Genomic DNA, 23,148 nt, shown 5'->3' on the forward strand with positions numbered 1-23,148 from the left:
AGCACAAGTTATGGTCTGTGATGGACTGGAAAATAAAGTAACTAAAGATATATTAAACTATTTTTTTCCTTTATTTTTTATTAACATTGATATACAACATAAAGGTAAAAAAAATCACAGTCTGCTATGTCCATTCAGTATACAAAGACAAATGAATGTACACATTAATATCTATAGTGTACCGTACATCAAAAAGATGTAGCTGAGTGGGGAAAATGGTACTGAAACAAAATACAACTAATGAAGATAAACATAGGTCAGGAACATAGTGATGTTTAATTATACAATAAATATAGGATGAAAATATATCAGATTAATGGATATGGTAGTTTCTAAATTTCATTTTATAGAGAGCCACATAGACATTTTCAGATTTGTGATAGAAGCATGTACAATCTACTTAAAGTGGACTTTAACAATTTTAAACATATTGTTTTGATGTACATCTCTAGACTATGTGCCAAAAGGGATAAAGCTAAAACACTATGGATGTATCCAACTATTCAAAACAGTCTTAAAGTTTAAAATAACATGAAAAAAAAAGATTTTGATGCATGTTTTACTGAAGATTAAAGAGACCTACTAAAATTACAAAGTTTTCATTAAATATCAAAAAAAATTAAGCAAATCATAATGAGATAGATGACAGGATGTTATAAAGCATTATCTAGATGTTATAACTCATCAAGATGTCAAGCTATATACATAACATTCTCCATTCTGTATGTACATACATTGATGGTATCAATACATTCACTCTAACAGCATAGACATTTGTATCACTAGTGATAGCAAACAACAAAGCCATTTATTAAAATGAGACCAAAATATATGGGGACAAAATCCTTTTTTTTCAGTTATAATCTCTGTATATTAAATGCTGCAAAAGCAAATAATAAGTGAACTGAATGTTGAATAAAACTAACACACATTTCTTGTGGCTTTCATTTACATGGATAATGTGATCAAATACATTTGTATGGGGGCAACACCAATAGTATATAAAATAAATGCCAAAGAAACATTTAAAAAATTACATTTGAACAGAATGATTATAAGGTCTTGTGCCAACTTATCTGTGTCATTAGAATGAAGCAGTGAAGAGGAAAAAAACATCTTTTTAAATAAAAATGTTGCACAAAATCTCATGATGGTCACATTTCTCTGATTTGAATCAAACAAAATAAAAAAGGAAAACCAAATGATCCTCTTAAAGTTGTACATTAAAAAGAACTCTCCTGGTTTTACTCAAATGCTTTTTTTTAAATCTCATTACAAAATGTTATCTACTAAATCTTATCTACACACCAACTAGTAGAAAATAAGTCACACATTTACATAGCTATACATTTCATCACTCATGTTTTCATTGAATAGAATTATATTAAGAAACAAAACAAAGACCAGTTTACATAAAGATCACATTTGAATGTTTCTGCAGAAGCCACTAACAAGAGTTAATCAGCAGCCAAATCAGTCAACTACTCTACAGTCATGTGATTTTCAATTTCTTTATTCATGTCTCTTATTCTACAGTCATAGCACTTGCAGGAATAACATTTTGTGGTATCACAATACATGAAAACTAAAAGTTCAAATATAATTGAAAAGCAGACACAAAATGTTGGATCTGATCAGGTGAAGTGCACTCAACAGTAAAACTGCATTCATTTAGGCATAAGCTCATCACTGACCTTCATTCTGTACCCAGTGTCAATGTTTCTCAACCACAACTCAAATGTTTGTGCTCAACAGTCTTCTCATTATTCAATTCAGTTTGTGACTTTTTTTTTCAAAACAAAGCAGAGAATACATTCAAATATATCTACAATATTATATTCTTGGTCCTGACGACTCACTCATAATAATAATGATCACTAACTCTCCCACACAAAAATGTAACCTCTTCTCTCTTACCTTGGATCTAAGACAACTAAGCCATTTTCAAGATCAAAACTGTAGTGGTTAAATTGATCAAAAATAATTTTTTTATGTCCAATTTCTACCAACTATCTATTTGAAAGCCAAAATTTTAAAGTCTAAAGTACAAAACAATAATTTCTTCCACTTAAGCACTTATTAACACTTTTTTGGTGCATAACTTTCTTTTGTTCCATTCCATGTAATTCTCCTGAAGGTGTAGACTATTGTCAGAGTGAATGTAAAGGATTATGCTAAGATCATTGTGATTATCAAATGTGTTTTTACATCTGTATGAAAGCTTGTAAGTGTGTAGAACAGTGGACTAAATTGTAAAACGTGATGTTTATCTTTGAAACTGTTCTGCAGGAAGGGATGTTTCATTTGAAAATATTGTGTGCATATGTGAGGGCACTAATGTGTAGATCAATTTTAAAACAACTAGAATAAGATCTACAAGAAGTCTTCTATTCTAAAGCAAAAGTTAAAAGTTCTAAAAATTGAGGGGTGTAAAATACAATTTGTGAAGACTACTAAAGCGCCTCTCTAGATCTAAATTGATGACTGACAAAATAAAAATGTTTAGAGTGGACTAAGTTGTTTCTTCTTTCCAACTGTTCTGTGGGATGGGCAAAGCCAAAAACATTCATAAATCTTATAAATAATCAATACAAATTGTAAATTGCTTAAGTTTGCAACACTCGACTTAATCTGTCAACTATTTACGCTTTATTTAAAAATAATTTTTTAAAGTTTACTTTGACAGAGTAAGTTATATAAGGACATTGTTTTAAAAATACATTTAAAAAATTACGATAGTAATCTATAATGTACAAAAATTTAAAATTTCCATAATAAAATTCAAGCCATTAAAAATATAATGCATGTATAAATATATTTTGAAAATAAATAGTTTCAACCAAATCACTTTATTGGTCTGAGGCCAAAGTTCAATAAATAGTGATAATCAATTTTTACAAAGCTTGAATGTTGATAATGAAATAATCCAAATGAAAACCATTCTACTCAATGAAGTATACAATAAAAATGCCTTTTAATAGAAACAAAATAGTCAACTAATATTTTAAAATAAAATAGGTTAACACAGAAGCAGCATAACAAATATGTTGCGTTTTACACACCAAGCTTTAAATGCACAAACTGTGTTACTGTGGGATCGCTAAGTTGAAAATGCATGTTTGGTCATTATTTTTCAAACAGATTTCTTAAGAAAATATTTCTACAAGGATTGCTGTAAAAAAAAATGTTTTTCACATATTTGTTTGTATTACAAATAGAACATGAATTGGACTTACTAAGGTTTGCTAATGTTTATTGAGAGTATTATCAGAAGTATATGATAAAAAAAATCTATGTTGAGGCTAAAAATGTATAAGAATAACTCCTATTCTGATGCAAATATTGATGTGACTAGAACAGCTAATGTAAAATAACCATGATACACAGCAATGAACTTGACACAACAGCACAATTAAAACAGCCATCCATACTAGTTACATTGTAAAACTAGTTTTCAGGAGGAATGGACCAATAGTTCTCACCTGAACCTAGTTGTTGACACATAGTATATTTTCAAATTTTCAATTTTAAAAATTTAAACAAATAAATTTTACTAAAAAAGATTAATGTATATTCTTACAATGAGAATTATCTAATGTTTAATAGAATAAAATCTCTGATCACTAATAACAGCTGGCTAATTTCAAATAAATGAAGTCAAATAATAAAAATATGCCAGAAACCTGGATACAAATGTTTTAAATGTTAAAACTTGTACTAATGCATTTAATTCTATTTCTATAAAATTTAGTCACATCTATAAGCACTGATGAAACATTCAGACTACACTATAAAGTACTAAGCAATACATGAAAATATCCTGTAAGCTAAGTCTATATATACAACAGACAAACTGCAAAGGAATTTGTGTAAAAAATATTGCACTTAATTTGTCTAGGAAATAGCATTCTTTTTCAATCCATCAAATACTTATGGAAAGAATACAACCAATAAAACTCTATTATGATAAAAGTCGATGAAGAATGTGTACTATGTGACTTGGGCATCATCCAGACATGCAAAGACAGTTTCTAAGGAATGGAAGGATTGTGGTTTTCATTCAAAGCTGCTGTTGAAGGAAGCTGAATATGATCCTTGTTCTGAATACTTCTAATGGTACTCTCCCATACTGACAAACACTGAAACAGCCAATACAACAAGTTCAAATTATTGTTTTCTTTTATTTATAGTTTTTGTTTTTATTTTTACAAAGCTAGACTTGCTTACTGACCAAATTATTTCACTTAAAACTAAAAACTAAAACTATATAATGATATTCTCCTATACTTTAAAGATAGATACTTTTGAAATAAGAATTGCATAGTAGATTAGGATCTAATTACTGGTCATATTCTCATTTATTTATTTAATATTCTGAAGATCGTGCCTAAGGTATAAACTAATCTACTTTTAACATTTATCAACCCTTATTGAAGGGTAAAACTAAGGAGCATGACATTTAGAAACCAACCTTTTCATAATAAGCTATTTGTAAATCTGCCATGTTCATTAAAGTTTCTCTTAAATCCCTTTGTTTGTGCTTGTGCCATCTCTCCATATCAGCCTTCAGATCAGCATTGGCCACTACTGTTTTGTCATTTAGACTCTCCATTTGATGAATTAACTGCAATTTACATGAATAGTGAATTTTACTTTCATCACCGTATGTGCCAATGTATATGTGTGTGTGTGTCCATGTGTATAACAATGTTATATGTAGGTGTATATAAATAATGTTTAAATTGATTAATTAATTTAGATCTATTACACAGTGTATTTATAAAATGCATAAACCAAAAGCTATGATTAAATATATTGTCCTCCTTGGTTTTAAAGTGGTCATAAATCATGTCAAAAAAAGAGATGAAAGCTTGGGCATTAGTTATGGTCAGAAAGATGTCAGCCACACAGCAGTTCCTCCCTCTCCAAGCAGTTGATGAGTATAAAGGAATGGCAAACAACCGATACAGTTTAGCCTAGTAAGTTATGCCCTGATATTTCCTCAGGGTTGACTCCCAAAGCTTTTCCTATGTTTGGGAATAGCTGCATGGCAGCAGAGGTCTGGATTCCGAGTTGAACCTCCTATGTTGGTAACCAACCAAAGCTGAGGAGCCCCTCATGCCCCAAGATAACTGGTTTAGGCACCAATATATTAATAGATATATGTTTCTATGATTTTCCTATATAATTATTGTAAACATACAGCAGAAAGCTTTAATTAGATAAGCAAAAACTAGTCTTACATCTGAAATTTGTTGTTCTAATTTGCAGAAAGCTTTAATTAGATAAGCAAAACCTAGACTTACATCTGAAATTTGTTGTTCTAATTTGCAGAAAGCTTTAATTAGATAAGCAAAACCTAGACTTACATCTGAAATTTGTTGTTCTAATTTGCAGAAAGCTTTAATTAGATAAGCAAAACCTAGACTTACATCTGAAATTTGTTGTTCTAATTTGCAGAAAGCTTTAATTAGATAAGCAAAACCTAGACTTACATCTGAAATTTGTTGTTCTAATTTTTCATGTTTTTGTTGTTTGACATCTTCAGGATCTTTCCCTAAGAAAGCTCCAATGGAATAAGTTTGATCTGAACTTTTGACCTAAAGTATACAATATCAATAGCAGATCAATGAATTACAAACTATTAATCTAAACTTTAAACTTTGCTTTTAAGGCAGAATAAAAAAAGTGGATGTGCTGTTGACCAAGGGCAGGTGAAGGAAAGAAAGAGAATTACAAGGAGTATGTTCACTGATTAGCAATTAGATTTAGTTTCAGTTTAATGATAGCAATATTTACTATTTATTTTTTGTAAATTGCCTAATAGATATTTCTGGTCAACAACAAATCATATCCTTAGTTTTGCAAAACAACTTTCAGATCCTAAACTCAGAACAATTTGTTACAAAAACTTACGTTTTCTTTCTCATCTCTACGTTTGGCCAGTTCATCAACAACCATGTCATACTGGTTTTGTATAGCATCTCTTCTCCTCAAAACCAACTACACAGGAAAGACAGACAAAGTTTTATCAAAGTACTGAAACAGCTGCTCAATTGTAGCAGACAATATTAAGAGGAAGAAAGTTACGACCAACTTACTTTGATACACTCAGTATATAACAAATACTCTTTCAAAGGTTGGGCAAATTTAGAATCTGTGTCATCAATCTGAAGATAAGTAGAGATGTTCTATGATTATACAAATTGATTTTACATTATTTATATATTTATATTTTTTTTACAGAGAGAGAGAGAGAGAGAAAAATGAAGAAAATATGTGTTTATTTAATACACTGCTATTACTAATTATTACTTGTTGTATTTTTGCATGATCAGTTCAATAACCTTAACCCTAACCCTTAAAGTGAAAAATCTGCCTTTAAAACTTTGTACTAATTCATAAGTTTCCCTTTATATAATTATTTTAACAGTGCAGTCTGCCAATAGAGACTGTCTTAATACCTAGTTAACAATACAAACATTATTTTAATAGCCACACAACAACCAGTAGAGTAAAGGCTTGAAAAAAGCTAATTCTAACTGTGGTTAAAATTTTTACTTTTAGCATCATGGTAGTTTTGCAATTAATACATAAATATAAATATAAAATAAAATATAAGCAACTTATAAATATATATATATAAATAGCAAACAATTGTAATGTTACAGATCTTTTGTTCTATTATTTTCTTTTCTTTACATCTTAACAAACATTTTTTTTTTAATTTCATTTACTAAAAAAAAATAACTGTTACCTAAATTAAAAGACTTACTAATTCTTTAATTGCCCTAACACATTCATCCACAGCCTTTGACATTGTCAATAAAGCTCCAGTGAGCTGGTCTTCTGAATTGGCCCACAGAGTATAGCAAGGTCCCCATTCAAGCAACTCTGCCATGTAGTCTGAAACAGACAAAAAATGTTTACTCAATAGTAAACCAATAGTAAAATAGTATTGGTGAAGGCAAAAACTTGATGCAACTATTGAAAGCACATTAAAAAAAAGAAAGAAAAAAAGCAGGGGATCAAATCACAGAAGAAAAGTGAAGTTATAAGCAAGGGAGTTTTAAAAAAAAATTATCCACTTATTATATATATTTATTTAAGACTCTATTCTAGATTGATTTATTTCAATTTGATAAAGTAGCAAATATGTTCATGAATAAATGTAACAGGAAGTAAAAGAGTAAGTACTGGAAAGCACTCATCAACAATCAGCCATCAACAATAGGCTATTAAAAACACTTAGCAGTTAACTAGGAAGGGAAACAAGTGTCAAGCATGATTATACAATATTTTATTCAATATTCCTACTGTAAAAAATTGGACTTTTAACCAATTTAATGACATATGCACCCAGTTTATAAATAGACATGGATTAAATGAAAACCCTCAAAAAAACACATTTACAGTAATTTACTTATAAGAGGCATGGTCAGATGGAAGAAAAAGTCATTGTGTGCAATTTTTCTATGCATTAGGATGTCAGTGAGAAGTCCAAGAGTATTCAGATACTAGGATATAATCACTAGATTAGAAAAACACATTTAGAGTAATGTATGTATTTCACTAGATATTATCAGGAATAAATTATTTGAATCTTAAGGCATGAAATCATAAAATTTGTTTAAATATATTTTTCTATGTGCAAAATTGTATACAGCTTATTTGTAGGTGTATATCTAAACTATTATGCAGCTGAGTGATAGAACACTTGAGTGTCATATCTGGATCCAAGATTTGAATTCATGTCTAGGCAGTGACATTTTTTACTTTGGATTTGAGTATGATGATCAGTTTACTCAATTCTAGTGAGCTACCTCATTTCTAGAATCAAAAGCACTTTTGTCCTTCTCCTAAGTACCCAAGTACTTTGTATACATTTTGACTCAAGTGCTAGATTTTAGAAAATACTTACAGTACTTTTTTTCCTCTTTAACTTTAATATTATTTAGTAAATATAGTCACTGCCATATCAAACTTCATTAAGTCCACAATGACTAAATATAAATATATGAGTATAGATTTAAACTAATTTTAGCTATCAGCTCATTAGTACTACCAAATAGTCAGGTATTCAATAGAAATGAGTTAAATGTAGAACAAGTTGTTTAGCTCAATATTAATGATGTGATGCACTTTTCAGACTGAACAATGAAAAGTAGAAAGTACAATGAGTACACACAACCTGTCAAGGACAGCAAACCAACAGCTACACCAGAGCCAAATGTTGAAGACAGAGATGACATCTACACAAATACCCAATCACCTCAGGAGACTGCTCCTAGTATTCCCTTACATGCTATGAAAAATACTACAGCCAATACTAATCCTAAAACAAAAAAGACTTCACTCCAAGCAATCCAACAGGAAAGCAAAGAGTCTGAGGGTGAAGGCTGTTATAGCAGTCTTGATCTCAGCCAGAAGGAGGAACAGGATGTGTATGAACCTCAGCTAGTCATCAAAAGTAAGGACAAACTTGTACAAAAGATGATACCAGAAAATGTACACAAAAAGATGCCAGAGAGTCACAAAGATGTAGAACAAGGAAAAGTACATGTTGAAAGTGGCCAGACAGAAGATAAGTCCCTTGATAAGTTAATGACATTTTTAAGGAATAATAGAAAGAAAATCATAGTGATAATCATTATTTTTTGTCTAACTTTTATGGCTAGTCTGTTAGGCTCATTAGTAGCTGGATCTTCCTTGATCAATAGTATTAACATAATTGTTAAAAGTTACTTTGAGAAACCTATTTATAGTACAACCACAGTACAACCATTGGTTAATGAGACAAGCACTTTTAATACATATAATGAAACAACACTATCAACCATGGGCAATGAAAAATGAAAGTTTCTAAATAAGCTTAAGTTGTTGCATTGTCTTTAACAATAATCATGAAAATCAACTGAATCAGTTTCTTGGACAAATTAACCTGCACTGTTGAAACATACATCATGGCATACACTTTCATCTAACTATTGAGACCAACAGAAACACAGCCTAGAACATACCATTCTGCTCTTTGGCCACCCTCTGAGAAATTCTATCCATCACAGCCAGTTTGTCTGACAAAAGTGTCATGTAATCATGCATGACTGCAAACTCAGGTGGTCTGTTCTTGATCATGTAAGAGGCAGACATGATGTGCAATGAATCAGACACTCTGCTCAGGAACCCAGAGCCTTGTTTTTTATGAGCTTGAAATTCCTGGAATGTACCAGCATGTCAAATGTTATCAGTCCCATTCCTTTCAACAAAGTTCTAACACAATTAACTACTGTCACTTCAAGATGTTAAGCAATTAAACAATTCACAAAAACAGGTGTGCAATAAGTGGCACAACTAAACAAATAAAACAATTAGTTTTCTTACCCAAGCTTTCGCTGTCAAAAATACTTGAAAGCATTTATCAAAAGATAAGACTGGGTGGTCAGCAACTCGAGTTAAAAACTTTTGAAGAGCTGTTTGACGTACTTTAAGAAATTCCGTACTAAAACGATCCATTCTTTTTAAACTATGCTTTTCTGGCAGTGGCTAGAGAAAGCGAGAAAAAATTCATTGTGCTCCAAAATAAAATATAAATATTAGTTTCAGTTTGTATCTACTCTTTCCACTAGATAAATTGAGTGCAAAAGCATTTTTTTTTATTTGTAACATGAATTAACATGAATTTTCTACTAGAAAAGATTCCTGTTTATTAGATAATGCTCTGAGTTTAAAATCACATTAGTTATAGCAGTAGAACTAAGTAAATTGCTTTTCTATTTCTTTTGACCTTTTAGACAACTAATATACTAATATAAGCTAATTACCGGGACAAGATGTGTTGGATAATTCTCCTCTAGCCTTTGTCGAATCCATAAAAAGTCATTATAACGTCTTCGTACACTAAAGTCTGTGCCTTCAAATTCAGCTCGAGTGGTCTAAAGACAAAATGTAAAAAATATTTTACAACTGTAAAAAAATTGATATATATGTGTGGCATTTTACGACTCGAGAGACGATTATTTCCCTTTGCAACTTCTTGTGTGACTAAAGAGGCCAATCCTTGATACACAGCTGCGATCGCAGGTTGGGCATATGTAATCACCAGGCACCGTTGCATTTTCACCCTTCTTTCTGCTTCTGTTGTGTATGACATCTGCAATTTGTGACCCTTCCTTTATGCTCTCTCTCTCCATGTGGATCTATCCAGTGCCACCTCTTCCCAGCTGCTAGTGTCGATTTAGAAGAGCTTCATGTCGCGTTTGCATACATCCGTATAACATAAAAGTGGGCAACCAGCAGCTCTCCTGCTTTCTATTAGATCGCCATACAGAATGTCCTGTGGAAGTCGACCTACTGGCATTCTACGAATGTGGCCAAGCCAGCCAAGGCATCTGCTGCTGATAACAGAGCGGATGTCCTGGCACCTGCTCTTCGTAGCACTTCCTCATTGGTTATCTTATCTTGCCACCTTATTTTAAAAATCCGCCTTAGGCATCAGAGGTGGAAGACATTCAGCTTTTTTTCCTGCCATGAGTAGAGTGTTGTTGGATATGATGGAGCCAAGGTAACAAAAGTGATCAACAATTTCTAGTGGTTGGCCATTAATGTTTACTTGAGGTGCAGTGTTTGTGTTTTGGACAAGTATCTTAGTCTTGTTTTGACTGATGTTTAAGCCGAACTTCTGGAAAGCAGCAGATAGTTTGTCAACCAGGGACTGTAGCTGAATATCAGAATCAGCCACAATAGCTGCATCATCAGCATACAGGAGTTCCCTGATGAGCAACTTCCTAACCTTAGTTTTTGCCGGCAGCCTTGATACATTAAATAGTTTTCCAGAGGATCTTGTATGGAGAAACACACCTTCGTTTATGTCATTGTACGCATAATGCAGTAGACAGGAGAAGAATGTCAAACAGAGTAGGTGCGAGCACACATCCCTGCTTAACACCACTGCAAACCTCAAAAGGTGCTGATTGGGCTCCATTGAATTTGACAGTAAATTTAGTTTCCTAATGAAAGCACTCATTGAACTTCATTAATTTGGGAGGGCAACCTATTTTCCTTAGGAGTTTGAAAAGGCCACTTCTGCTGACCATGTCAAAGGCTTTAGTCAGATCAACAAAACAATGTAAAGGGGTCTGTCTCTCTCTCTGAATTTCTCCTGCAGTAGTCGTAGAGAAGATATCATGTCTATAGTGGATCTATCACTACTAAATCCACACTGAGACTCTGGGTAGACTCTAGAAGCTATCACTTGCAGCCTGGATAGTGCCACTCTAGCAAAGATTTTGCCCACTATACAGAGGAGAGAGATACCCCTATAATTGTTGCAGTCACTCCGATCTCCTTTGTTCTTGTATATTGTGACTATAGTTGCGTCACACGTCCTTTGGGACATGATCTGTTTCCCAACAGCGGCAGAGGAGAATATAGATTTCAGGGAGCAGGAGTGATTCGTTGACTTTAACTACTTTCACTGGGATACCATCACTCCCTGGAGATTTTCTTTTTTTTTTTTTTATGCAGTTAATTGCTTTTTTGAGGTCACTAAGGCTGAGAAGCTCATCTAGGCATTCCTATACTGGAAGATCTGGTAGAGAAGCCAGGGCGACATCGTCTACTGTATTCTGTGACATAGACATCGAGGTAGTGTTATGTCCATTGTTCTAGCTGCTTGGTTTGATCTGTAATTTTTTCTCCAAATTTGGATAGAAGGGGGGCAGGCTTAGACACTGCTAGACCCAGGGCCGCTTTAATGCCATCAAACAGAGCTTTGCTATTTCCTGATTAGAGACTGGATTATATAAATATATATATGTAAGTAAACATTTAGACAACCAGCTGTCTATATGTTTATATTTTAGTATTATTAGTATTTGTGAATATTCTTTCTTAAAAACAGAATCATATAAATACAAGTATGTTGTACATAAACCATTTTTTTAAAGCAATTATTGTTAAATAACTTTTTTTTTACAAAATAAACCAATAACATTTTTGGAATAAATCTTCATTATATGTGATATAATACATCCTATGTAGAATAGTAATGTAGAATAGTAAGCATGTTGATGTGCTGTGTTGAAATATTTAAACTGAATATCATTTAAAGAGCTATTACTTTTACAATAATCAACTCTACAACTTTTTTTGTGACTGAAAAATACAGTTAGTAGGTTTGTTGTTATTTGCACATGTCTTATACTATTAAAATAAATATTTAAAATTGAACTATAATTAGCATTGCTTAGTAAAGTCAACTCGTTGATTAATAATAATATAAGTTTCTGTAAAATGTATTCACAGCATTAAGTAATTGTTTGATTTTTGCTTTTTTCTGAACATTTTAAATTAAACTCTTTTTAGATGACCATGAGAATTGCTAAGATTAAGATCTTAATAAGATTAGGTTGACTATGGACTTTTGCAATTTGTATTTTTTTTTAACTAAAGGTCAAGCAAGGAGGTATATGATGAACAAAAAAAAATCATATTTTATACCAGTAAAATCTTTACAAATAATTTGATGTTTCTCATTCTCAGTTTCACAAAATCAACCCATTATATGTTTGGTGATGAAACTATATTTTTTTATGTATTTATTTTTACAAAGTTACAAAGTTAAATAGATATTTATGACAAAGTTTAATAATTTTAGATATAAAGCAAAATATATTTATATACATACATACATATATAATAATCTATTTTTGTACAAAAATAAAGCACTGTATATATATGTAATATATATTATAAGCAAATTATTTAGAGCCCCTTAAGAAAGAAACTTGATGATATTTTAAAGCAGAAAACAAAATATAAAAAAGGATCAAATGTAATTATTCCACTTTTATTTTCTTTGCACTTTTTAAAATATTAATTGTATGTTTTTAGATTGCTAATTATTTAAAAAATCAATGTTTTACTAGAACAACTGTACTGATGTTTTATAATTGCCTTGCATTCAACTGAATAAAATCTAATATAGTCGAATCCCGTAAATTTGACCATCAGTTCATTTTTCCATCAGTTTATTTGGACTGAATTCTTAATGACCAAAGCAAATCCTATTGTAAGTTGTGTACTGTGTGCTTTGGTCCTCAGTTCAAGCCCACCCTACTGCATGAGGTTTTGGCTGGGACATTATAACCTTCAATATTGAAGGAACGTCCAAAATTAAAACAAACAAAACAAATTATAATTTTATTATTATTTGGACTTAGACTCCATTTAATTGGACAAAAGAAAGTGAGAGTGAAAAAGAAGTCACTAATCGAAAATTTTGAGTCATCAACAGGGCAACAATTACAAAGAATTTTTATCCATAGACAACAAGCTTCAATTCTACAATGAAAATGAAGATTAAGGCACAGCAATTGTTGTTCCTATCATAGATGATGATCCACCTAATGAGTGACAATGCAGGGTTCTAAGAAATGGATTGAAACTTTGTTCTCCTATTTCAAGCAGGAGAGAAATTTGGCAATCCAAATGCTGTGTTTCATGCTTCTTGTGATTTTGTTCAAGTCCAGCAAGAGATCACAATGGATAAGTTCTTCAAACGTTGACTGGATTTTTAGTAAGAAGCTTTTTGTTTTTTAAAATTATGCTTCACATGATAAGGTTCCTGCAGGCTACCATTGTGCTGTTAATCATGTTGAAAAACTTGTTTGCGATTAATTTTTCCATCTCAAATGTTTGTAAGTAACAGTGGTTCTTTATAAGTTATAACTATAACTGTATATCACACAATAAATGTTTAACATTTATCTGGTCTTGTTACAAAAGGCCTGTTAATGTAATCAGACCAGCCAGTTTTTAAGACCAAAACAATTGTGTCCCAAATTCGGTCTGAATAACCAGATTTGAAGGCATTAAATATATCTTTGTGCTTTGTGCATTCTAATAGAAGAGGTGTATAAGTTGCATGTAATGAAACAACAAATACTAGTATACCAATAACATGGCTTTATTCGACAAAATTAGACTACAGTAAACAGTGAATGAAACTAGCACGTCTCGCATAACACTGATGAAGTACTATACACACACACACACTGGACATGACATTCTGACACACTGGACGCACACAGAAAATCAACTCAGTTACACTACATTGCAACAAAATGATTTAATGAAAAAAGAAAAAATTATTTGAATGCAATTTTTATACTATTAACATTATTTTTTTTAATAAAAAAGCTGTGTATAAATATATATATATATATATATATATATATACAATCAGACATATAAAAACTTTGACCTTTGTGTGAAGCTTTATTATAAAAAGATCGATTAAAATAATTTTTATATTATTTTTGTATTTATTTATGAAATTGAATTATTTATATTGCTAGCAAAATAAAAAGACAGAAAATGAAACACACAATAGGAAAATGAAATTGTTTGTTTAATATTCTGCACACATCAAATAATTAGCAAAGAAAAAGAATTTATAATAAAGGCAATCTCAAACCTTGGTTGTGACCCTGAATGTGATGTAAGCTTCCAAGGTGCTAGTGTGTTTCTCAGGATCATCCACAACAATAAATAAATCTCTTGTCTCCCCATCACAATCATCATCAAGGCGGAAATTAGCTATAAGACTTGAACTTCTTGATACTGACCCTTCCTCTGATTTGGCAGATGCTTCTAGGTCAAGACTTTCCATCTGGTGTGAATAAAAAATTGATATTTGATTTTTATTTTAATATATTATATTAGTGTAAAAGGAAATAAAATAAGATATTTTATGTTTTAGGAGGACTGTCAGTGCTAGATAATTTGAATTAAATTACAATTTTCTTAACAAAATTTATTTCAGACAGCCAGTTTTGGACATCAATGTTAATGATCTTATATTATATTTGTTTGTTTGTTGTTGTTTTTTTAATAGAGAATAAATGGGCAAATGTTTGGAGTGAGCTTGGTACATTGAATGAAGTTAAATGCCTAGATCTAGACCTACTAGATAGATCTAGATTTATATCTATAGAGAGAATATCAGCTATTTAGGCAATAATGGCTATCCTAACCTGTACTATACTACAAAAGATTACCTGCATTAGAAATTTATTACATAAATAAACAAAAACACAAACATTCAACACACATCTAATCATGCAACATAAAATAAGTCTAAAAGTCTGTGTTGAAGTCACTATCCCAGTGACCTAATTTTGGTAGAATAAATATGTTTATATTTTTATTTTTTGTGTTCGTATTTAAATTAGGGGTGCACCGGATAGTACTTTTTGATATCCGGCCGGGGCCGGATATGACCAGATAGTAAAATTTGATATTCGGCCGGGGCCGGAGCCGGATACTTAATTTTGTTAATAGCTTGTGTTGCTGAACATTTTACGAAACTGTTAAATAACAAACCTATATTGATTGGTTTTATTTTTTTTCCTTTTATATACGTTATTGTTTTAAACTCTGTTACTGATTGATTTATTCAAGCTTAACAGTATTTCTAAAAATCTGTATAGCATGAGTGTGTCTGTGTGTATGTAAGATGCCACCAACTGTAAAGGATGTGTGTAGGAAGGTCAATGTAAATAATGTTAGTATATATTTAACTAGTTACTAATGTAAATCTCATAAGTAAAGTGCAATCTGCCTTGTATAGTGGTGGGATGTATGTGTTCATGAATTTCAGACCAACAACCTGGTCCGATATACCTAGTGAGCCTACACATGTAGTCCTAGTGTAGTGTGTATAGTTGTTTGTGTTAACCATCAACCATTGTTTTTTCCTTGAGCATATGCACGCAATAGAGTTGGGTGTCAGTCAAAAAAGATAACACATTGGCATGGTCAGTCAAGCATATAGATAAATTATACCCATCCACTAGTTAGAGGTCAAGGGTTGTTTTTGTTTTTTTTACACTCCAGCATATTGTTTCTTTGTTTGCTAGATCTAACTGCGGTACTATTATTCAATTTATTTTATGCGATTTTCAAATTTACTGTAAGGTTTTTCTGTTATTTATGTGTAAAAGTCATCCTAGCCTGATACACAGTGGCTAAGTACGCATCTTAAGTAAAAAAAAATAGTAGTAACAGGAGTTAATTGACAGTCACAAATTATTAAGAATATTATTATCAAATCAAGACACATATTTGCAGGAATAATATTCAAGTTAACACGTTAGAAAAATTATTTAACCGTAATATTTATTGACAGTGTAATATCCTTTGTTAGCACGTTGTGTTTTTTCATTCTGGCTTAAAAAATGGTCAATGTCTATCAATAAATTGGGTGTCAAGGACCAAAGAAATAAAATAAAGAGTAGGGGGTGTTTAGCTCTCAAAGATAGCCCTGGTCGTGTCTTCTACAAAATAATTAGTTACTGGTTTAGTGGGCTATATAATCTCGCGGTGTGTGTTCTGTGTAGCTAAAGGTCACTTGTTTAGGTGTGTATGATCTTTAGTCCAGCTTACTAATTGAGATTTATGTTTAAGTAACTCGGCACACTTGAAAAGGTGTGGCCTCTAGCCCAACCACGTGATTAAGATTTTTCTCCAAATAAGCAAACTCTTTGTCCGGATACCCGTGTAGATGTTTGGCTTGAAGTCCAGTCCACTCCCCCCCCCCCCAATTAAGATTAGCTACTAAGTAAACAAACATAGTTCCCTCGTGAGACCTCTAGAGAGTAATTACATCCATCGTATCTGACTTGTGGTCACCTGTCAATCAATGAACTCAATGTGATGGACTAAACAAATAAAAGGGGGAGGGAGTTGTTCATCTGGAATTATACCTGGTTACCTTAGAGGCGTGGCTATGGTAGTCCAGCCCCGTAATTTGGCGTAATAAAGATTAATAATAATCTTAATCTATAACTATAATACTATAAAGTCTACTATAAGTATAACTATAAATTAATAAATAATATAAATTTAGTGAATTTAGTCATTTTTAGTGGTCACTGTTACTCAGTGTTAGTGATGTTAATGTTAGTGTTTACTGTTAGATCTAGTACTGTTACTTAGTGAAGTTACTATATAAGTATATTACTAGAGTAACTTACATCTATCAAACACCTTCGTTTTAAGGTACTTATCGAACACCCCATTGTATTTTTTAAAAATCTCCTTTATTTCGATGATTATGACGAAACTAGTCCATTCCTACTGTGCATCGTCCATTTCTTTATAGTTAAGTTATATTTAGTTTCATTTTCACCCGAGGATAATTTTTTTACTTATATTCAAAGTGCATTGGTAATATTGGTATAAAAATTTCACTTTTTTTGACCTCTTGGGAAGAGTGAAGTGAGTCTCGGGTTAAGGGTATTTTTTAATGCCAATGATGCTTCAGCTCAACAAAACCTATATAATACGCTTCTAATTAGGCTGAGAAATATTTGCAACTATTTTCTTTAAAGTGTCCTTTGCTACCTAAACATGAAAATTGAGGTTTAAAAAGGGGGTGTTCGATAATAGCTGTTTTTATATAAGCAATCTCAGCTTTGTAAGATATCGAACGCCAAAGGGATATAACCCAAAGAAGACAAAATATTTAAATTATATATTTTTTAATTGTTATTTTTAAAAATAATGTAATGCAAAGTACATATATAAATTACCCATGTGTTACAATTTGTATCAGCTATTTGTGGTTTACCGTAAATGTGCTATATTTTTCTAAGTAAATTGATTTACATCGATATGCACTAATTGTACCCATTTTAAAAGCTTGATTTTATGACACATATAGTTTGATGCTATTATCATCGTTGTGTCAACATGGGAACAATAAATATAGGATATAACACAGGAACAATGAATTTAGAATATATACAGTTGTGTTTTTTTTTCAGATGCCCCATTCTATTAACTTCTGAATTATGTGTTATAAACCAATACCTAGTGCATGTGCTTGATGTGAAGAGATATTAATAAAACGAAAGGGCTATGGGGGAGGTATAGAATGTAGTTATGGTATTTTGAATTAAAAATGTCTTTGGTAGGTAAAAAAAAAGGGGGGGGGGAGAGAGAAACAGTCAAGACACTGTATCAAGAGATCATCAATAATTGATCAACCATTAAAATGTGACGTCAGCCTCAAATACATAGTCAGTTGTGCTTCTCGATCTAGACATGTGGCGCAGGGTCTAAAAAAAATTATATATAAAGTACCATATACCATAAAGTATGATAAAGCTCATAATGCGCTACAAAGACACTCCTTTGAAACATTACAAATACTCAAAATAATAACAATAACACATTTAACCACTCTCTTATTATGCCTACACACCCTTACCCGCGCTTTCTTCTTACGCAATTCCACTCTCCAACATTCACACTTTTTCAGTGCAAAGTAACAACGTAAATTTCAAGACTCAATCCAAATGCAGCCACCAGACTAACACACAACAAAAAAAAAAGGTCAGTGACAGCCCAACACACAGGTGTAAACCAGGCCATCAACACAGCCCCAAAACATTGTTCAAGTTGTAGTAAGAACAATGTTGAGGGGAAAGGGGAAGGAGCCATCATTCGAGTACCTACGGTCAAGCCTCTAATTAGGTCACAAACACTAGGCGTGATAGATATATAGATATGTTGTTTGTGTGTGTGTGTGACAAATACTAAGCGTGCTCTAAAATACAGTGTTTTTTTTGGTCAACCAGGTGGTTTAGGGAGGGCGGATTTATCTACATCCATAGGTAACACAGCTTGCAAGCTACCATAGCTTTTCAGCACCCCCCCTTCCCCGCCCAGATCGAAAAATATCTAGCACTGACTTTTGGGCTGTTACATACACTGAGCGTGCTAGATCGGCGGCTAGTTACGTAGGGCCGCGTGCCGTATGTTTTGTTTTTAGGTCAACCATGTAAACTGTTGTGTCCTGCAATGACTTGGGGAGGGCGGGATTATCTATTGGCTACCAAAGCTTATTAGGCTCTCCCTCAAATAAATAATATCTGGATTTAATTTATTAATGGCCTTATGTCTCAAAATAGTGTTATGACTCTACATTGCGCACTGTCATTTGGCGCGACATTGTGTACCAGAGGACACGATAGAGAACAGAGGGGAAGTCAAGATGGCCGATGATTAGAGATGAAAACGACGCTTGTGATGTGATTAGTGTAATTCTAGATCTAGATCTAGTTTCCTATTTGGTTATTAAACATTCTATTTTGTTATTTCATAATCCTTTCGTTGAGGTTATTTGGCTAAGTTATAGCAATTGGTGTCAGAAGTGGGATCCTCAACGAAAGGGGAGAAGATGGTCTAGATCTATGTATGGGACATTGAACGAGTCCATTTTCGGGTAAATCAACATAAGTTTTGATTTTAGTTGATCAACGTTTTAATACTAGATGGCGTCTAAGAAAACACTTAGTCAACTGTCATTACAGGAACTTAGGCAGGAACTCAGAGGTAGAGAGCTGAAGGTGAGCGGCAACAAGGAGGCACTTATGGAGCGTCTTAGGCAAAGCATGATAGAGGAAGAACAGGACCCGGAGACCTATGAGTTTGAAATAGAACCGACTATGATGGAGCTTTGGAACATGATGCAAGAACAAGGCAAAACAAATACTGACATAGGGAACTCGATGAAAGAAGACATGAAATCATTAAAGGATGAACTTAAAAAAGAAATGGGTAATGAACTGGGCTCTATAAAATCATTTGTGACCGATTTGAAAAATGGCATAGACAGTTTCAAACAACAATTAAGAAATGAGGTCGCTGAATTAAGGTCCCAAATGGTGGGAGATGTTGATTCTAAAATTCAACAATTACGAAATGAAATGAAGGCGGAGCTGGAAAAGAAACAAGATGTGGGAGCCACTGTGACTGAAATGACGGGGAAGATTAAACCACCGGTGTTTGACGGCTCTGTGTCTTGGTCGGCGTATCGATTACAATTCGAGGCGGCGGCGCAAGTCAACAGATGGGTTACCAAGGCAGATAGGGCAACTGGTCTCATGTTGGCACTCAGAGGCAAGGCAGCCGAATTGATACAGACTATGATGGATCGGACAGACTACGATGCCATGGTCAAAACTATGGAACTACGATACGGCAATGAACACCTGCAGGAAGTTTTCAGGATGCAATTAAAGAATCGACAACAGAAAAACGGAGAGACATTACAGGAATTAGCAGCAGACGTGGAACGTCTCGCCCGTCTTGCCTACCCATCGGCAACACAGGAACTTCTGGATGTTCTGGTCACAGATGCTTTCATAGATGGAGTGCGAGATTCGGAACTTAAGAAAGCCATCCGAATAAGCGGAAAACGAAAAATCAACGAAGCCCTCATCTATGCCCTGTCCTACAAGGCGGCCGAAGTTTCAGCGAGGAGCATACACTATTGTCGGACGTTAAATGTGGCGGAAGAGGAGGATCTGCCGAGGCGGATTCGAAGAATGGTAGAAAAGGCTTTAAATGAACGGGAACATTATCAGACCTCAAGGCGTAGTAAAAAGACTTTTCGTTGTTGGAATTGTAACACTCCAGGTCATTTACGAAGGAATTGTAACATGTTGTTCCAAGGCCAAGGCTGTGCATCGGAACGTCAACCGCTACGATTCTACGGGCTTAGGGAGCAAGAACGGGCAGCCCAGGAAATCGAAACCCCGAGAATAAAGACTCCTTTCAGAGTGTTAGAACAAAGCAGAACCTTGAGAGTGCAGGGAAAGATTGGCGCTGGTTCTTATAGGTTCCTCTTGGACACAGGGGCTATGCGGTCGATAGTTGGACCCAGTCTGATTTTTGATCGGGAAATAATACGAGTGAATGGCTCTACTCTTAAAACGGCAGGTGGCGAACTGTTACCTATATTAGGACAGGTACGGCTTAATTTTGAAATAGGAAGTCAACCATTTAGTCATGATTTTCTGATCGCCAATGTTGTTGACGATTGCATCCTGGGTCTGGATTTTATGCAGGAATTCGGTTTATCTCTAAACATTGGAAGTGGAACTTTACAATATGGACACATAGAGTTCCCATTGCTTGATGATGGCGTGGAAGGCATTCAGGTGAAACGAATCGAACATACGACCATACCAAAGTGGTCTAATCTGTCAGTAAACAGGTATCATAAAAGGGACAAACTGAAGTGGATCGAACTGGAAGGCCAGCTACATCCTAGAAGAGCGGAGATTGAAACATCAACCAATCACTGTTGTGGCTATACGGGTAGTTACAAGGAAAGTGTTGGTGGTGGCAGCGCCGTCGATGATCATAATGACACATCAGATGTGTCTAGCTTTCAAGATAAAGAAAGTGGCAACCTTTTCAACGATAAGCGCGGACCCGAAAAGAAAACGCTAGATGAAGAAACTAGAAGAGTGACCTATAAGCAGAGTGAAACTATTGCTTTCGATGCCCTTGATAGTGCTTCAATGGGCATGACCAAATCGGACAACGTTGGGTCTGTGTCCAATACTCCTGTTTGGCTACCAGTACTAACTGCAGACAGAAATTTAATAAGAACTGTACGGGCGGCACCTCGAATGAACAATGCAAATACCAGAAAAACCATCAACAGGTCTGGACTTGACAAACGTGTGTACGTCTGCCTTCACAAAGCAGAGTAAAAGATGAATCAATTTCAGCGGAAACTGGACACTGATAATGTGGTTAATGGACATGTATAGACAGGCCTACCTTCTGGAGATGGCTTGAAATGACAGTGTGTTTATGACCTGGCCTCCAGTGGGACTATAACTTTCTTGCCAGAACTTCATCTGCACTGACAATTCTTCAGCCCTAGCGAAAATCTGGTCATGTTCGGGACGAACATAACTAAGGAGGGGGCAGTGTTATGACTCTACATTGCGCACTGTCATTTGGCGCGACATTGTGTACCAGAGGACACGATAGAGAACAGAGGGGAAGTCAAGATGGCCGATGATTAGAGATGAAAACGACGCTTGTGATGTGATTAGTGTAATTCTAGATCTAGATCTAGTTTCCTATTTGGTTATTAAACATTCTATTTTGTTATTTCATAATCCTTTCGTTGAGGTTATTTGGCTAAGTTATAGCAATAGCTTAGACCTAAATAAGTACTACGGTAATGCGTTACTGGGCTTAGCACCATCAGTTTCTAAGCAGAGCTGATCAGTGATAGATTCCTTCGATGTGGACCATGTGAAAATGACTAAAACTCTGTCTTTCTTGACATGGCGTAAAAAGAAAATGATATAAATAAAAAAAATATAGATTATAACACTTTTGAAACACCATACTTTTCACAAAATTTTAAGATTATAACACTTTTAAAACACCATACTTCTCATGTGTTCGATAAGTTCTTAATATGTTCGATAAGACAAGATACAGGTAAAAAAAGTGTTCGATAATTTAAGCTTTTGAAATCATCAACCTGACCCATTTTAACATCAAATATAAGTTTAACTATGAGTATTAATAGAATAAAACATGTCTACTTTTTAAGAAAAATGGATGAGGAGTTCACAGATACAATAAGTTTTTTTCTAGGTCTAATTTTTACGGAGATACACAAATTCAAACATAAAAAATGTCGGCGAATGAGCTTAACTTGTTCGATAAACGTAAGTTACTGTAGTAACTGTAGTTACTAAATTAAAGTTAGTACTTTTTTTTAGTCACTCTACTCTGACTGTCACTCTGTACTCTGTGAAGTCTGTGACAGTCTGTCAGACTGAGACTCTGATAATAAGATTATTAAAGATATCTAGAAAGTAGTTACATTGATCTTAGATCTAGATCTAGATCAACAATTAAGATAAAGATAATAAACTAACCCCATCATCATCACTATCCTTGTCAAATCCTGTTAAAAGAGGATCTTTAAATTTTTTTTCACTATCTTTAGAATTCGTAGGAGTAGCCATTGTTGTTGAATGAGACCTGCTATAAGTACGGTTCCGTAATGCACCCTACGATAAACTGATAAGTTCACGGAAAATATGTTTTAATTATTTAATTAATAATTTGCGGCTGATACAAAAAATAATAATAATCGGCGGCAACGATTTTGGTGTCTCAATAAAGGCTTGAAAAATTATTTTTTTTCAATCCGTCTTATGATTTATTGATTTAATGATTGTACTAAAGACTAAAGTAATAGATCTATATAGATCTAGTTCTAGATCTACGTTGTTTTTTTTTTTCAGCGGTTCTCAA

General features: G+C 33.4%; 2 protein-coding genes across 2 annotated transcripts; one reads left to right on the forward strand and one right to left on the reverse strand.

Moving 5' to 3' along the window:
• Positions 1 to 50: 50 nt before the first annotated feature.
• On the reverse strand, positions 51 to 22,887 carry LOC106068931 (sorting nexin-30-like). Its single transcript, XM_056028396.1, has 11 exons — positions 22,767 to 22,887; positions 14,477 to 14,671; positions 9,822 to 9,932; positions 9,382 to 9,543; positions 9,021 to 9,216; positions 6,776 to 6,906; positions 6,102 to 6,170; positions 5,917 to 6,003; positions 5,496 to 5,600; positions 4,472 to 4,624; positions 51 to 4,139 (listed from the first exon to the last, which is right to left on the reverse strand). Exons 1-11 carry the CDS (start codon positions 22,854 to 22,856, stop codon positions 4,032 to 4,034), a joined length of 1,407 nt encoding a protein of 468 aa, XP_055884371.1. The 5' UTR covers positions 22,857 to 22,887; the 3' UTR covers positions 51 to 4,031.
• LOC106068932 (uncharacterized) lies at positions 7,317 to 11,971 on the forward strand. The gene is made up of 2 exons (XM_013228434.2): positions 7,317 to 7,560; positions 8,150 to 11,971. Exon 2 carries the CDS (start codon positions 8,158 to 8,160, stop codon positions 8,854 to 8,856), a length of 699 nt encoding a protein of 232 aa, XP_013083888.1. The 5' UTR covers positions 7,317 to 7,560; positions 8,150 to 8,157; the 3' UTR covers positions 8,857 to 11,971.
• Positions 22,888 to 23,148: the final 261 nt, after the last annotated feature.

Source organism: Biomphalaria glabrata, chromosome 5, assembly GCF_947242115.1.
Source record: "Biomphalaria glabrata chromosome 5, xgBioGlab47.1, whole genome shotgun sequence".
NCBI classification, from domain to species: Eukaryota; Metazoa; Mollusca; class Gastropoda; family Planorbidae; genus Biomphalaria; species Biomphalaria glabrata.

Bases quoted from the DNA above. Each gene is read 5' to 3' on its own strand.
- LOC106068931 (XM_056028396.1), bottom strand. From the start codon at position 22,856: ATGGCTACTCCTACGAATTCTAAAGATAGTGAAAAAAAATTTAAAGAT. The intron at 9,933-14,476 runs GTTTGAGATTGC...TTTTGTCTTTAG, and splicing joins CATTCAGGGTCACAACCAAG to ACCACTCGAGCTGAATTTGA. The intron at 6,171-6,775 runs GTAAGTCTTTTA...ACTTATCTTCAG, and splicing joins TTAGGGCAATTAAAGAATTA to ATTGATGACACAGATTCTAA.
- LOC106068932 (XM_013228434.2), top strand. From the start codon at position 8,158: ATGAAAAGTAGAAAGTACAATGAGTACACACAACCTGTCAAGGACAGC.